At 48.5% G+C, this 17,146-nt stretch overlaps 1 protein-coding gene across 1 annotated transcript in view; it reads left to right on the top strand.

The window, feature by feature from the left end:
- The window catches only part of DNAH8 (dynein axonemal heavy chain 8), a 1,853,457-nt gene that overhangs the window by 1,132,741 nt on the left and 703,570 nt on the right, over positions 1 to 17,146 (top strand). The window contains exons 47-48 of the mRNA XM_063918852.1: positions 7,473 to 7,580; positions 8,516 to 8,650. Of these exons, the coding sequence (XP_063774922.1) occupies positions 7,473 to 7,580; positions 8,516 to 8,650 (243 nt within the window). The remainder of the gene's footprint in view (positions 1 to 7,472; positions 7,581 to 8,515; positions 8,651 to 17,146) is intronic.

Below are 17,146 nucleotides of genomic sequence, written 5' to 3'. Positions count from 1 at the left end.
TGCTTGTCATTATTTCCTCTTCTCTGCATATCTGCGAGTCATTAAACCAAAGCACTGAAGTCTATTGACAGCACCATTACGGAATAAAGAAACCTTGATAGGATTACAGCTCTCCGTGCCAGTGTGAGTTGGGGTACGCTTTATTTTTTTGAAGAAAACTGAATGTAAAAGATACCTTTCAAGGAGTGCCCTCTACTTCCTTCGTGTGAGTTTTGGGTACGCCTGTGTTTTATTAAACCACCACAACACAGTGTCTGGTTGTCTGGATGCAGTTAACATCATTATACTAAAAGATACCTTTATGGATACACCCACATTCACCTTATTGTGAGTGGGGTACGCAAGATATCTGTGGAGCATCTTTCTTACCACGATCATTCTTCATTTGTTTGTCAGTTTTTGACTATTAGAAATACTACACATTATATGCTATCTTTTTCTTCCACATGTTTGAATAATTACGGTACAATACAACCGGACGAGATTACAATACAAGGCGGGAACCAATTCTGAGGCCATCCCATCTCCAAAAAGGAACGTATTGTACAAATCAACTATTTTTTAAGCGCCTAGGACGCAATCGGCTCTCTTAAAGAGTTACTTAGAAAAAGTTTTTAGGTTCTTTATTTTCAGTGAGTCCTGCTGGCAACAGGCTCACTGCATCGAGGGACTTAGGGGAGAGATTTTCAACTCACCTGCGTGCAGGATGGATTGGATTCTTAGGCTACTGGACATAGCTCCAGAGGGAGTCGGAACACAGGGCTCGCCCTGGGGTTCGTCCCGGAGCCGCGCCGCCGACCCCCCTTGCAGACGCTGAAGATGAAGAGGTCCGGAACCAGGCGGCAGAAGACTCTCAGTCTTCATCAGGTAGCGCACAGCACTGCAGCTGTGCGCCATTGTTGTCAGCACACTTCACACAGCGGTCACGGAGGGTGCAGGGCGCTGGGGGGGGGCGCCCTGGGCAGCAATGTATAATACCTGTATGGCGAAAAATACATCACATATAGCCCTTGAGGCTATATGGATGTATTTAACCCCTGCCAGATATCTAAAACTCCGGAGAAGAAGCCCGCCGAAAAGGGGGCGGGGCCTATTCTCCTCAGCACACAGCGCCATTTTCCCTCACAGAAAGGCTGGTGGGAAGGCTCCCATGCTCTCCCCTGCACTGCACTACAGAAACAGGGTTAAAACAGAGAGGGGGGGCACTGATTTGGCGATATGTATATATATTAAAATGCTATAAGGGAGGAACACTTATATAAAGGTTGTCCCTGGATAATTATAGCGTTTTGGTGTGTGCTGGCAAACTCTCCCTCTGTCTCCCCAAAGGGCTAGTGGGTCCTGTCCTCTATCAGAGCATTCCCTATGTGTGTGCTGTATGTCGGTACGTGTGTGTCGACATGTATGAGGAAAATATTGGTGAGGAGGCGGAGCAAATTGCCTGTAATGGTGATGTCACTCTCTAGGGAGTCGACACCGGAATGGATGGCTTATTTATGGAAATTACGTGACAATGTCAACACGCTGCAAGCCGGTTGACGACATGAGAGGGCCGGCGAACAAATTAGTATCTGTCCAGGCGTCTCAAACACCGTCAGGGGCTGTAAAATGCCCATTTACCTCAGTCAGTCGACACAGACCCAGACACGGACACTGATTTCAGTGTCGACGGTGAAGAAACAAACGTATTTTCTTTTAGGGCCACACGTTAAGGGCAATGAAGGAGGTGTTACATATTTCTGATACTCCAAGTACCACAAAAAAGGGTATTATGTGTGAGGTGAAAAAACTACCTGTAGTTTTTCCTGAATCAGATAAATTAAATGAAGTGTGTGATGATGCGTGGGTTTCCCCCGATAGAAAATTATTGGCGGTATACCCTTTCCCGCCAGAAGTTAAGGCGCGGTGGGAAACACCCCTCAGGGTGGATAAGGCGCTCACACGCTTATCAGAACAAGTGGCGGTACCATCTACGGATAGGGCCGTACTTAAGGAGCCAGCTGATAGGAGGCTGAAAAATATCCTAAAAAGTATACACACACATGCTGGTGTTATACTGCGACCAGCGATCGCCTCAGCCTGGATGTGCAGAGCTGAGGTGGCTTGGTCGGATTCCCTGACTAAAAATATTGATACCTTTGACAGGGACAGTATTTTATTGACTATAGAGCATTTAAAGGATGCATTTCTATATATGCGAGATGCGCAGAGGGATATTTGCACTCTGGCATCAAGAGTAAATGCGATGTCCATATCTGCAAGAAGATGTTTATGGACACGACAGTGGTCAGGTGATGCAGATTCCAAACGGCACAAAGATGTATTGCCGTATAAAGGGGAGGAGTTATTTGGGGTCGGTCCATGGGACCTGGTGGCCAGGGCAACTGCTGGAAAATCCACCGTTTTTTACCCTAAGTCACATCTCTGCAGAAAAAGACACCGTCTTTTCAGCCTCAGTCCTTTCGTCCCTATAAGAGTCATATCTGCCCAGGGATAGAGGAAAGGGAAGAAGACTGCAGCAGGCAGCCCATTCCCAGGAACAGAAGCCCTCCACCGCTTCTACCAAGTTCTCAGCATGACGCTGGGACCGTACAGGACCCCTGGATCCTACAAGTAGTATCCAAGGGGTACAGATTGGAATGTCGAGAGGTTTCCCCCCTCGCAGGTTCCTGTAGTCTGCTGTACCAATGTCTCCCTCCGACAGGGAGGCAGTATTGAAAACAATTCACAAGCTGTATTCCCAGCAGGTGATAATAAATTTACCCCTCCGACAACAAGGAAAGGGGTATTACTCCACACTATATGGTGGTACTGAAGGCTAGGTGAGACCTATTCTAAATCTGAAAAATTTGAACACTTACAAGGGTTCAAATCCAGATGGAGTCACTCAGAGCAGTCATAGCAAAGAACAAGGGGACTATATGGTGTCCCGGGACATCAGGGATGCTTACCTCCATGTCCCAAAATTTGCCTTTTCTCACCAAGGGTACCTCAGGTTCGTGGTACAGAACTGTCACTATCAGTTTCAAGACGATGCCGTTGGATTGTCCAAGGCACCCCGGGTCCTTACCAAGGTAATGACCGAAAGGAGGATTCGTCTTCAAAGAAAAATGGACGACCTCCTGATAAGAACAAGGTCCAGAGAACAGTTGGAGGTCGGAGTAGCACTATCTCAAGTAGTTCTACGACAGCACGGGTGGATTCTAAATATTCCAAAACCGCAGTTGTTCCGACGACACGTCTGCTGGTCCTAGGGATGATTCTGGACACAGTCCAGGAAAAGGTGTTTCTCCCAGAGGAGAAAGCCAGGGAGTTATCCGAGCTAATCGGGATCCTCCTAAAACCAGGAAAAGTGTCAGTGCATCATTGCACAAGAGTCCTGGTAAAAATGGTGGCTTATTACGAAGCGCTTCCATTCGGCAGATTTCACGCAAGAACTCTTCAGTGGGATCTGCTGGACAAATGGTCCGGATCGCATCTTCAGATGCATCAGCGGATAACCCTATATCCAAGGACAAGGGTGTCTCTCCTGTGGTGATTACAGAGTGCTCATCTTCTAGAGGGCCGCAGATTCGGCATTCAGGATTGGATGCTCGTGACCACGGAGGCCAGCCTGAGAGGCTGGGGAGCAGTCACACAAGGAGTGTGATCAAGTCTGGAGAATTCTCTCCACATAAATATACTGGAGCTAAGAGCAAATTTATAATGCTCTAAGCTTAGCAAGACCTCTGCTTCAAGGTCAGCCGGTATTGATCCAGTGGGATAACATCACGGCAGTCGCCCACGTAAACAGAAAGGGCGGCACAAGAAGCAGGAGGGCAGTGGCAAAACTGCAAGGATTTTTCGCTAGGCGGAAAATCATGTGATAGCACTGTCAGCAGTGTTCATTCCGGGAGTGGACGACTGGGAAGCAGACTTCCTCAGCAGGCACGACCTCCACCCGGGAGAGTGGGAACTTCATCGGGAAGTTTTCCGCATGATTGTGAACCGTTGGGAAAGACCAAAGGTGGACATGATGGCGTCCCGCCCGAACAAAAAAATGGGACAGGTATTGCGCCAGGTCACGAGACCTTCAGGCGATAGCTGTGGACGTCCTGGTAACACCGTGGGTGTAACAGTCGGTGTATGTGTTCCCTTCTCTGCTTCTCATAACCAAGGTATTGAGAATTATAAGACATAGAGGAGTAAGAACTATACTCGTGGCTCCGGATTGGCCAAGAGGGACTTGGTAACCGGAACTTCAAGAGATGCTCACAGAGGACTAATGGCCTCGGGAGCTAAGAAGGGATTTGCTTTCAGCAAGTACCATGTCTGGTCCAAGAGGAACCGTGGCATCGGCCTTTAAGAAAGGACCTGCTCCAGCAGGGACCTTGTCTGTTCCAAGACTTACCGCGACTGCGTTTGACGGCATGGCGGTTTGAACGCCGGATCCTAAGGGAAAAGGCATTCCGGAAGAGGTCATACCTACCCTGGTCAAAGCCAGGAAGGAGGTGACCGCACAACGTTATCACCACATGTGGTAAAAATATGTTGCGTGGGTGAGGCCAGGAGGGCCCCACGAAAAAATTTCAACTAGGTCGATTTCTGCACTTCCTGCAAACAGGAGTGTCTATGAGCCTCAAATTGGGGTCCATTAAGGTTCAAGTTTCGGCCCTATAGATTTTCTTCCAGAAAGAATTGGCTTCAGTTCCTGAAGTCCAGACGTTTGTCAAGGGAGTATTGCATATACAGCCCTTGTGTGCCTCCAGTGGCACCGTGGGATCTCAACGTAGTGTTGGGATTCCTCAAATCATATTGGTTTGAACCACTCAAATCTGTGGATTTGAAATATCTCACATGGAAAGTGACCATGCTGTTGGCCCTGGCCTCGGCCAGGCGATTGTCAAAATTGGCGGCTTTGTCTTACAAAAGCCCATATTTGATTTTCCATTCGGACAGGGCAGAACTGCGGACTCGTCCCCAGTTTCTTCCTAAGGTGGTGTCAGCGTTTCACCTGAAACAACCTATTGTGGTGCCTGCGGCTACTAGGGACTTGGAGGACTCCAAGTTGCTAGACGTTGTCAGGGCCCTGAAAATATATATATATATATAATTCCAGGACGGCTGGAGTCAGAAAGTCTGACTTGCTGTTTATATTGTAGGCACCCAAAAAGCTGGGTGCTCCTGCTTCTAAGCAGACTATTGCTCGTTGGATTTGTAGTACAATTCAGCTTGCACATTCTGTGGCAGGCCTGCCACAGCCAAAATCTGTAAATGCCCATTCCACAAGGAAGGTGGGCTCATCTTGGGCGGCTGCCCGAGGGGTCTCGGCTTTCCAACTTTGCCGAGCAGCTACTTGGTCAGGGGCAAACACGTTTGCTAAATTCTACAAATTTGATACCCTGGCTGAGGAGGACCTTGAGTTCTCTCATTCGGTGCTGCAGAGTCATCCGCACTCTCCCGCCCGTTTGGGAGCTTTGGTATAATCCCCATGGTCCTGACGGAGTCCCCAGCATCCACTAGGACGTTAGAGAAAATAAGATTTTACTTACCGATAAATCTATTTCTCATAGTCCGTAGTGGATGCTGGGCGCCCATCCCAAGTGCGGATTGTCTGCATTACTTGTACATAGTTATTGTTACAAAAAAAAAAAAAAAAATCGGGTTATTATTGTTGTGAGCCATCTTTTTTAGAGGCTACTTCATTGTTATCATACTGTTAACTGGGTTCAAATCACAAGTTGTACGGTGTGATTGGTGTGGCTGGTATGAGTCTTACCCGGGATTCAAGATCCTTCCTTATTGTGTACGCTCGTCCGGGCACAGTACCTAACTGAGGCTTGGAGGAGGGTCATAGGGGGAGGAGCCAGTACACACCATGTGATCCTAAAAGCTTGCTTTTGTGCCCTGTCTCCTGCGGAGCCGCTATTCCCCATGGTCCTGACGGAGTCCCCAGCATCCACTACGGACTATGAGAAATAGATTTATCGGTAAGTAAAATCTTATTTTTACATCTTATTTCAAACTGTTACATTAATCCAGTTAGTCTTTCCAATGATGTCTAAGGACAAACAGTTCCAGTACTGCTATTTAGTTACAAATGAAGTGTCAGATGGTATTGCAATGTAACCAATGATTCCCCATATGCTTCATTATTCTGTATTCTGTGCATAACTAATGGTTAACCAGTGCCGTAACTAGGCATTTTAGCGCTGTGTGCAAGAAACTGCATTGCCCCCCCCCCCCCACCTATGCAAGATAGGGGCAGTGCGCGCCGTAGGTGCACAAAACATATATAGGGGCGTGGCTTCATGGGGAAGGGGCATGGCCACAAAATAATACCAATTCATACTACGGCGCACAGTAGTCTCCATTATTCAAATTACGCTGCACAGTAGCACCACTACACCAGGTAAAGCCCCTTTTACACTTTTATGGCAGACAGTCCCCCTTTTTACACATTACGGCAGACAGCATGCCCTTTTTACACATTACGGCAGATAGCGTCCCCCTTTTTACACATTACGGCAGACAGCTTCCCCTTTTTACACATTACGGCAGACAGCTTCCTCTTTTTACACATTACGACAGACAGCTTCCCCTTTTTACACATTACGGCAGACAGCGCCTCCTTTTTACACATTACGGCAGACAGCATCCCCTTTTTACACATTACGGCAGACAGCGTCCCCCTTTTTACACATTACGGCAGACAGTGTCCCACTTTTTACACATTACGGCAGACAGCGTCCCCCTTTTTACACATTACAGGAGACAGCGTCCCCCTTTTTACACATTACGGCAGACAGCATCCCCCTTTTTACACATTACGGCAGCCAGTCCCCCTTTTTACACATTGCGGCAGACAGAATAGATAGATAGAGAGAGAGATAGATAGATACTTACCATCTCTCCCCGCTGGCAGTCAGGCTCCTCGGTGCTGGCAGATCCCGGGCAGGGGGGAAGGAGGAGGAGGGAGGGGGACTGGAGCTGCAGCAGCGCTATGTAATTGGTAGAGGCGCCGATGCAGCTGTCCCTCTGCTTCTGCATTGGCTGCCCACCACCACTGTGAATGCTGGGATGTGCAAAGCGTGTCCCAGCATTCACAGCAGCGGCGGGCAGCCAATGCGGAAGGAAAGGGACTGCTGCAGCGGCGCCACTACCAATTACATAGCGCTGCTGCAGCTCCAGTCCCCCTCCCTCCTCCTCCACCCCTGCCTCCGGCGCTGCTGCTCTCATCCCCTGCCTCCGGCTTCTGCAGTGCGGCGCAACCAGCACAGCAGAGGCGGCTTGTAATGAGTCAATTTGACTCATTACAAGCCGCTGGCCGTTGCGCCCTCAGGGCGACTGCGCTGTGTGCCAGGCACACCTGGCACACACATAGTTACGGCGCTGTGGTCAACATTCCGAAATAAGGATTATGTCACAAGATTGCATTCTATATCCATGAAATTAAATTCTAATTTCATATTTTGTGTTTCCAATTCTTTCAGATTATAATACGAGTGAAGCTTGCAAGTATTGGCTTTCTAGACAACGTTTCTTTGTCTCAGAAATGTTATGCTCTATATAAACTCTGCGAGGAACAGCTTACTAAACAGGTACCTGTTCTGTCAGCTCTTTCTGTAGGTAGCTAGGTCCATGTTCTGTTCTTTCACAAATCTAAATTGCAGTGTAAAAATAAAACTGTCAACATTTGTGGCCTACATGCAGAGAAAAAATATAAATGTATTTACTCCCCTTGCATGCCACATGGTTTGTTACAGATGCAACGTTTTTTGCTTTACCTCCAAATCAGAATCAGGCCATATGTGCATCTAACCCATTACACTCTAGTTCTCTTGTATAAAGTTAATTTTAATTGTTATGGGGAATACTGTTTATCTGTCTTTCTTTGTTTCTTTACTCTTGATTCTGTTCTGTTGGGCTTTGTAAGAAAAACAACTATTCCCTCTAGGGAAGGGAGAAATTGCACACTTTGTATATATTTCATAAAGTGTCAAATTTGTAGATGGCCCTCTTACCAAAGCATAATTTTCCCCGAAGGATTCAGAGAAAATTATTTAACTTAAAATCGTGTTTTTACACATGTGGCAATGACCTTGTAAAAGTTAGCCAGGAGCAATAAGTCATACCTCCCAACATGACCCTCTCCAGGAGGGACAAAATACGCTGCTTCTGGTCTTTTCTCTTAAGTTATGATTGCCGGCACCTGTTTTGAACAGGGTAATGGATAGGAAGGTGTTTCAGCACAGGTGCCAGCAATCATACAGTAAGAGGGAAGTCCAGGAGCAGAGCATTCTGTCCCTCCTGGAGAGGGTCATGTTGGGAGGTATGAATAAGTTACTACCTGTTCTTAGAGTTTGTGGAATTTGTCCGTTAGTACTCTCATTATCTGCAAGCTGTAAAGAGGAGTTAGCCTACAGTATTTAATATCTGTGAATGATTTATTATAATTAATAATAATAATAATAATATTGATAAATCTGTTAGATCAAGTAGCATCTTAAAACAGCCTTTAATTACATGTCCTTAGGTGCATTATGATTTTGGCTTGAGAAACATCCTGTCGCTAATAAGGACATTGGGGGCACAAAAAATGATGAGACCAGATGAGAGTGAATCTAGTATAGTTATTAGATGCGTACGAGATATAAATCTATTAAAGCTGGTATGTATCCTGCTAAAGGTCCAGGTCATATTTCATAAATCATTTCACTTTTTATTTCTACTGGGCACTTATAGTACATTTACTGTATATATTTATGATTTGATACTACAGAGGGAAATTCAATTGTGGGTGAAGGGGGCAAATTACCATTGTTGCAATGCTCACACGCCGGCAACAGCAGTCCGATGTGCACCCTGAGGAGTAGTGAACACTTTTGAGTGAGATCCTGCTGCCGTAAAGTGCGGCGGGTGTGGGGTGGAATCGTCCGGACGAGCAAGACGCCAGCAACTGAATTCACCCTATATGTTTTGGATTTTGGGGTAATTTTCTAGATTGTAAACTCTCACATAAGACCTTAAGAATGCTACACAATGCAGCCAGCATTAATATTATGTTCCACAGTGTCCCAGTATTAATATTATGCCCAACAATACTTCCCCTGTTTGCCACGGGATCCGATCTCTAGGTCGACAAGACTTAGGTCGACAATGTCTAGGCCGACCACTATTGGTCGACAGTAAGTAGGTCGACATGGTTTCTAGGTCGACATGACAAAAGGTCGACATGAGTTTTTCACATATTTTAAAAAAAAAATCTTCAACTTTCTGCTGCAGGGTACACTGGGCTCCACAAGGAATGGACAATGGGGTGTAGAGTAGGATCTTGATCTGAGGCACCAACAGGCTCAAAGCTTTGACTGTTCCCAGAATGCATAGCGCCGCCTCCTATATCACCCCGCCTCCCTGCACAGGATCTCAGTTTTGTAGTTGGTGCTGCAGTAGCAGGCACTTAACAGAGGGGCTGCTCCAGGCAGCCCTAAGAAGAGCTTTTTTTCTGAGGAAAAAAGTGAAGACTTTAAGGGCCGCAGCAGTGGTACATGTCAGTGGACCTTCACGGCTGCAGCTCCGGCTCTCCCCAGCGGCGCTGTAGACTCCCGAGCCCTGGTTGGCGGGTAACTACAGCTGGAGGCTTCGGTTTTTTTCTTGTCAGGCACACACGACGGGGGCTCTCCGGGATCGCGTGGCCGCGCTTCGGGAGGTGCTAAGTGGGACCCGCTTGCGGCACCCAATCTTTATCGCGATCCGGCGCGGTCAGTGGGAGGCGGGCCGCACGCGCTGGCGGTGGACACTGTGGCAGTACAGGCGATCCCACTAGATCCACAGGGCATGGGACAGGTCAGGTTTTCTCTATAAACCGTTTTATTAGAGCCCGTAGTACCCGGTGGTTTTGCCAGCAGGGGGATAGAGCTTGGACCTGAAGCCCCTCTCCCAGCCCCAGGGCGCCATTATCCCTCAGCTCACTGTTCCTGGGAATGCTTGGGCAAATCCTCCTATGTAAAGCCGCCTGGTTGTCAGTGCTGTGACTTTACAAGACACTTAAGTATTCTACCTGCCTTTTTTAGTCAGTGTTAGTTAAGAAAGAGTGCATTTAGTCAGGGTTTCCTAGTACAATTACCCTGTGATATACATCGAGTGCTTACTGTGTACTGTTATATCTATTGTTATATAGCTGTGTAAGCTAGTCCAGTGCAGTATTATTGTTAGTAATAACCTCTGCATTGTACAAACTGACTATTTGTGTGTGCATTTGATAGCTGAGTGGTGTCCATTTCGTGTCTTTCACTCAACCTGCTATCCCTATATTTCATAACCTGAGGGGGCTTGGTGCGTCAGGTTTTATCTAATATAGGATTTTCACAAAGATATACTGTATTACGTATTTTTCTCTGTGATTTAGTCACCATATCGCTCCTTGTCTCTGCTGGTGCTGACTACACTGCGCAGGGGTTTGGGCTAGAGGTATCGTGCTGCTGACAAATTGTACTGTGTTACCTGATACTGCAAGTTATATCATGTCTGCTTCTGAGGGTAACGGTTCTGGGGCTGAACACACTGCCGGTGTTGCTGAAGGCACAGATACCTATTAGGAGAATATAGCAGCTTTGGGCTCTGGTTCTGGGGGCTCCTTGCCCCCCAGTGGGACGGTGGCAACGGGGGCAAATAATGACCCGCCGTGGGCCACTTTTTCCACGCTTCTGCATACACTAGTTCATAAACTAACACCCCCTATGGGACCCCCAATGCCGGTACAACCGTTTGTGGTCCCTGCAGCTAACCCACCGTGGGCGGACGATTTATCTGCTCAAAAAAAAAGTTGAACCAGTCCCTGACTACTAAAAAGTCTGACCGTCGCTCGCCTATGTCCAAGGGGTCCTCTAAGCGAGCGCTTGTCTCCTCACAATCCACTGCTGTCACTGACACCTCGTCGGATGAAGACGGCACTTACACTGACCCCACAGGTTCTGACTCAGATACGGCTGATGGGGAGGGTGGTTCACATGTAGATGTGCCTTATCTCTTGGAGGCTATTAAGTTAATTTTACAGATTACGGATGATCCCGAGCCATCCGTTCCTCCTAAGAAACCAGATAGGTTCAAGCGTCAGAAGGTGATTAAACAAGTTTTACCTCACTCTGACCACCTAATTGATATACGTCAGGAACCCTGGGAAAACCCGGGTACGAAGTTTGTGCCTCAAAAGTAGATGTTGGCTCGCTATCCCCTCGCGCCGGAGCGGTCTAAGAATTGGGAAACGCCTCCTCCAGTGGACTCACATGTGGCTAGGATGGTGGTTTCCTCATCCCTACCGGTCACCACCACGTCTCTAACAGAGCCTACGGATAAACGTGTGGAGGGTTGTCTGAAAGCGATTCACACCCTCACAGGTGCTGCACAAAGGACCACTATTGCAGCTACTTGGGCTGCAGAGGCCATTGAAGCATGGGCCTTGGAGTTAGATGCTGAAATCTCCTCTGACCATGCTAGACATTCTTGTCTTATATTGTCACAGCTTCTCGTTATATTAAAGAGGCGGCCTTCACTTCCAAACCTGGTAAGCCTAAGCCCAAAAGAGCCTGGGCGGCCCGTCAGCCAGCTTCCAAGACAGATAAGCCTGCCACATGATGGGGCGGGCCTCCCGCTGGGGGATCCCAGGGTGGGGGTCCGGCTTTAGGGTATACCCAGGAATGGTTGAAGACCACTTCAGATGCCTGGGTACGGGAAGTCGTCACACAAGGTTACGCCATAGCCTTCAAAAACCGACCCCCTCATCGATTTTGCCAGACAGATGTCCCGTTGGACAAGACAAAGGCAAACACTCTACATTCAGTGGTACAGACCCTCCTGGATACAGGAGTCGTAGTACAGGTGCCTCTTGCGCAGAGGGGCCGGGGGTACCATTCTCCGCTGTTTCTAGTCCCGAAACCGAATGGGTCCTCCCGGCCCATTCTCAACCTCAAGGCATTGAACAGGTTTGTGAAGGTTTCCAAGTTCCGGATGGAAACCCTTCGCTCTATAGTTCTGGCCTTGGAACCTGGGGACTTCATGGTCTCCCTGGATATACAGGATGCTTACCTGCATGTTCCTATAACAGTGTCTCATCAGCAATACCTGAGATTTGCGATTGGCAACTGCCATTACCAGTTTTGGGCGTTACCTTTTGGTTTAACAACGGCTCCGCGAGTCTTTACAAAAGTCATTGCGGTGATGACGGTGGTACTCCGCCGTCAAGGGGTCAGGATACTGCCGTATTTGGACGACTTGTTAATCCTGGCAAATTCCCCAGAACTTCTCCTGCGTCATCTAGATGTGACGGTCCGGTTTCTGCAAGCCCATGGGTGGCTCATCAACTGGAAGAAGTCATCCCTGATCCCTGCTCAGAGTATGGTGCATCTGGGAGCACTATTGGACACTCATAACCAGCGGTTGTTCCTGTCTCAGGAGAAAGTCCTGAAACTTCAGGACAGGATTCGTTGCTTCCTATCTCGTCCGCAAATGTCGATACATTCGGCGATGCAGGTGCTGGGCCTCATGGTGTCAGCATTCGACATGGTGGAGTACGCTCAATTTCATTCTCGCCCTCTCCAGAGGCTGATTCTAGCCAAATGGAACGGCCTGCCTCACCGGATCAGGTCTCAAATGATCTCATTGACTCCGGAGTTCCGTCTGTCGCTGCTCTGGTGGCTCCGGGACCAACAACTGTGCAGGGGCCGTCCGTTCTGGATATCCGACTGGGTCCTGTTGACGACAGATGCCAGTCTAAGAGGTTGGGGCGCAGTGCTGGAGCAACACTCCCTTCAGGGGCGGTGGACCAAGGATGTGTCCCTCCTCTCGATCAATATTCTGGAGTTGCGGGCGGTCTTCAATGCCTTAAACCTAGCCCAGCATTTAATTCAGAACCGTCCGGTTCAAGTACAGTTGGACAACGCCACCACAGTGGCTTACATAAATCATCAAGGCGGCACTCCGAAGCCGCCTAGCAATGAATGAAGTCTCACGGATTCTACAGTGGGCAGAACGCCATCTACCGGCCATATCGGCAATATTCATTCCGGGAGTCCTGAATTGGAAAGCGGACTTTCTCTGACGTCCTAGTGGATGCTGGGAACTCCGTAAGGACCATGGGGAATAGCGGCTCCGCAGGAGTCTGGGCACATCTAAAGAAAGCTTTAGGATCACCTGGTGTGCACTGGCTCCTCCCCCTATGACCCTCCTCCAAGCCTCAGTTAGATCTCTGTGCCCGAACGAGAAGGGTGCACACTAGGGGCTCTCCTGAGCTCTTTGTGAAAGTTTTAGTTTAGGTTTATTATTTTCAGTGAGACCTGCTGGCAACAGGCTCACTGCATCGAGGGACTAAGGGGAGAAGAAGCGAACTCACCTGCGTGCAGAGTGGATTGGGCTTCTTGGCTACTGGACATTAGCTCCAGAGGGACGATCACAGGTTCAGCCTGGATGGGTCCCGGAGCCGCGCCGCCGGCCCCCTTACAGAGCCAGAAGAGCGAAGAGGTCCGGAAAATCGGCGGCAGAAGACGATCCTGTCTTCAGATAAGGTAGCGCACAGCACCGCAGCTGTGCGCCATTGCTCTCAGCACACTTCACACTCCGGTCACTGAGGGTGCAGGGCGCTGGGGGGGCAGCGCCCTGAGACGCAATAAATCGATAAAAACCTTATATGGCTAAAATAAATGCATCACATATAACTCCTGGGCTATATGGATGCATTTAACCCCTGCCAAAACATACAGAAAAACGGATGATAAGGACGCCGAGAAAGGGGCGGAGCCTATCTCCTCAGCACACTGGCGCCATTTTCCCTCACAGCTCAGTTGGAGGGAAGCTCCCTGGCTTTCCCCTGCAGTCACTACACTACAGAAAGGGGTTAAAAAAGAGAGGGGGGCACAAATTAGGCGCAGTATAAACAATACAGCAGCTATAAAGGGAAAAACACTTATATAAGGTTATCCCTGTATATATATAGCGCTCTGGTGTGTGCTGGCAAACTCTCCCTCTGTCTCCCCAAAGGGCTAGTGGGGTCCTGTCCTCTATCAGAGCATTCCCTGTGTGTGTGCTGTGTGTCGGTACGTTTGTGTCGACATGTATGAGGAGAAAAATGATGTGGAGACGGAATAGAGTGTCTGTAATAGTGTTGTCACCCCCTAGGGGGTCGACACCTGAGTGGATGTACTGTTGAAATTGCGTGACAGTGTCAGCTTTGTATTAAAGACAGTGGTTGACATGAGACAGCCGGCTACTCAGCTTGTGCATGTCCAGACGTCTCATACAGGGGCTCTAAAGCGCCCGTTACCTCAGATACAGACGCCGACACGGATACTGACTCCTGTGTCGACGGTGAAGAGACAACCGTGATTTCCAATAGGGCCACACATTGCATGATTGAGGCAATGGAAAATGTTTACACTTTTCTGATAATATGAATACCACCAAAAAAAGGGGTATTATGTTTGGTGAGGAAAAACTTCCTGTAGTTTTCCTGAATCTGAGAAATAAAATGAGGTGTGTGATGATGCGTGGGTTTCCCCCCGATAACAATTGATAATTTCTAAAAAGTTATTGGCAGTATACCTTTTCCCGCCAGAGGTTAGGTGGCGTTGGAAACACCCCCTAGGGGGGATAAGGCGCTCACACGCTTGTAAGAACAAGGGCTCTATCCTCTCCTGAGATGGCCGCCCTTAAGGATCCTGCTGATAGAAAGCAGGAGGGTATCCTAAAATGTATTTACACACATACTGGTGTTATACTGCGACCAGCAATCGCCTCAGCCTGGATGTGCAGTGCTGGGTTGGCGTGGTCGGATTCCCTGACTGGAAATATTGATATCCTAGATAAGGACAGTATATTATTGCCTATAGAGCAATTAAAAGATGCATTTCTATATATGCATGATGCACAGCGGAATATTTGCCGACTGGCATCAAGTATAAGTGCGTTGTCCAATTCTACCAGTAAAGTGGTCAGGTGATGCGGATTCCAAACGGCATTTGGAAGTATTGCCTTAAAAAAAGGGGATGTACCCCTGGTCGCCTCTCAAAATAAGACGCCGTATTATCAGGCGCAGTCCTGGTTGGCAAGCGGACAAAAGGGTTCCTCTTTTCTGCACGTGACAGAGGGAGAGGAAAATGGCTGCAGAGATCAGCCAGTTCCCAGGAACAGAAACCCTTTTCTGCCTCTGCCAAGCCCTCAGTATGACGCTAGGGCTTTACAAGTTCAGGCACGGTGGGGGCCCGTTCTCAATGAATTTCAGTGCGCAGTCGGCTCACTCGCAAGTAGACCCCTGGATCCTTCAGGTAATATTTTCAGGGGTACAAATTGGAATTCGAGACGTATTCCCCTCGCCGTTTCCAAAAGTCTGTTTTACCGACGTCTCCCGCTGACAGGGAGGCAGTTTTGGAAGCCATTCACAAGCTGTATTCCCAGCAGGTGATAATTAAGGTACCCCTCCTGCAACAGGGAACGGGGTATTATTCCACACTATTGTGGTACCGAAGCCAGACGGCTCGGTGAGACCGATTTAAAATCTAAAATCTAAAATCTTTGAACACTTACATACAGAGGTTCAAATTCAAAATTGAGTCACTCAGAGCAGTGATTGCAAACCTGGAAGAAGGGGACTACATGATGTCTCGGGACATCAAGGATACTTACCTTCATGTCAAAATTTACCCTTCTCACCAAGGGTATCTCAGGTTATGGTACAGAACTGTCACTATCAGTTCAGACGCTGCCGTAGGGATGGTCCACGGCACCCCGGGTCTTTACTGAAGTAATGACCGAAATGATGATATTCCTTCGAAGGAAGGGAATTTTAGTTATCCTTTACTTGGACGATTCCCTGATAAGGGTAAGATCCAGGGAACAGTTGGAGATCGGTGTAGCACTATCTCAGGTAGTGTTGCGGCAGCACGATTGGATTCTCAATATTCCAAAATCGCAGCTGGTTCCGACGACTTGTCTTCTGTTCCTAGGGATGATCCTGGACACAGTCCAGAAAGAAGGTGTTTCTCCCGGAGGAGAAAGCCAGGGAGTTATCCGAGCTAGTCAGGAACCTCCTAAAACCGAACCAAGTCTCAGTGCATCAATGCACAAGGGTTCTGGGTAAAAATGGTGGCTTCCTACGAAGCAATCCCATTCAGCAGATTCCACGCAAGACTTTCCAGTGGAACCTACTGGACAAATGGTCCGGGTCGCATCTTCAGATGCATCAGCGGATAACCCTGTCACCAGGGACAAGGGTATCCCTCCTGTGGTGGTTGCAGAGTGCTCATCTTCTAGAGGGCCGCAGATTCGGCATTCAGGACGGGGTCCTGGTGACCACGGATGCCAGCCTGCGAGGCTGGGGAGCAGTCACACAGGGAAGGAATATCCAGGGCTTATGGTCAAGCCTGGAGACATCACTTCACATAAATATCCTGAAGCTAAGGGCCATTTACAATGCTCTAAGCTTAGCAAGACCTCTGCTTCAAGGTCAGCCGGTGTTGATCCAGTCGGACAACATTACGGCAGTCACCCACGTAAACAGACAGGGTGCCACAAGAAGCAGGAGGGCAATGGCAGAAGCTGCAAGGATTCTTCGCTGGGCGAAAAACCATGTGATAGCACTGTCAGCAGTTTTCATTCCGGGAGTGGACAACTGGGAAGCAGATTTCCTCAGCACGACCTCCACCCGGGAGAGTAGGGACTTCACCCAGAAGTCTTCCACATGATTATAAACAGTTGGGAAAAACTCGACAGGTATTGCGCCAGGTCAAGGGACCCTCAGGCAATAGCTGTAGATGCTCTGGTAACACCGTGGGTGTACCAATCAGTGTATGGGTTCCCTCCTCTGCCTCTCATACCCAAGGTACTGAGATTGATAAGATGGAGAGGAGTAAGCACTATATTAGTGGCTCCGGATTGGCCAAGAAGGACTTGGTGACCGGAACTTCAAGAGATGCTCACGGAGGATCCGTGGCCTCTATCTCTAAGAAGGGACCTGCTTCAGCGGGGACCTTGTCTGTTCCAAGACTTGCCGCGGCTGCGTTGACGGCATGGCGGTTGAACGCCGGATCCTGAAGGAAAAAGGCATTCCGGATGAAGTCATCCCTATCCTGATCAAGGCCAGGAAGGATGTAACCGCAAAACATTATCACCGCATTTGGCG

This window comes from Pseudophryne corroboree, chromosome 4, assembly GCF_028390025.1.
Source record: "Pseudophryne corroboree isolate aPseCor3 chromosome 4, aPseCor3.hap2, whole genome shotgun sequence".
In the NCBI taxonomy this organism is placed as follows: Eukaryota; Metazoa; Chordata; class Amphibia; order Anura; family Myobatrachidae; genus Pseudophryne; species Pseudophryne corroboree.
This window is presented reverse-complemented; position numbering and strand designations above follow the sequence as displayed.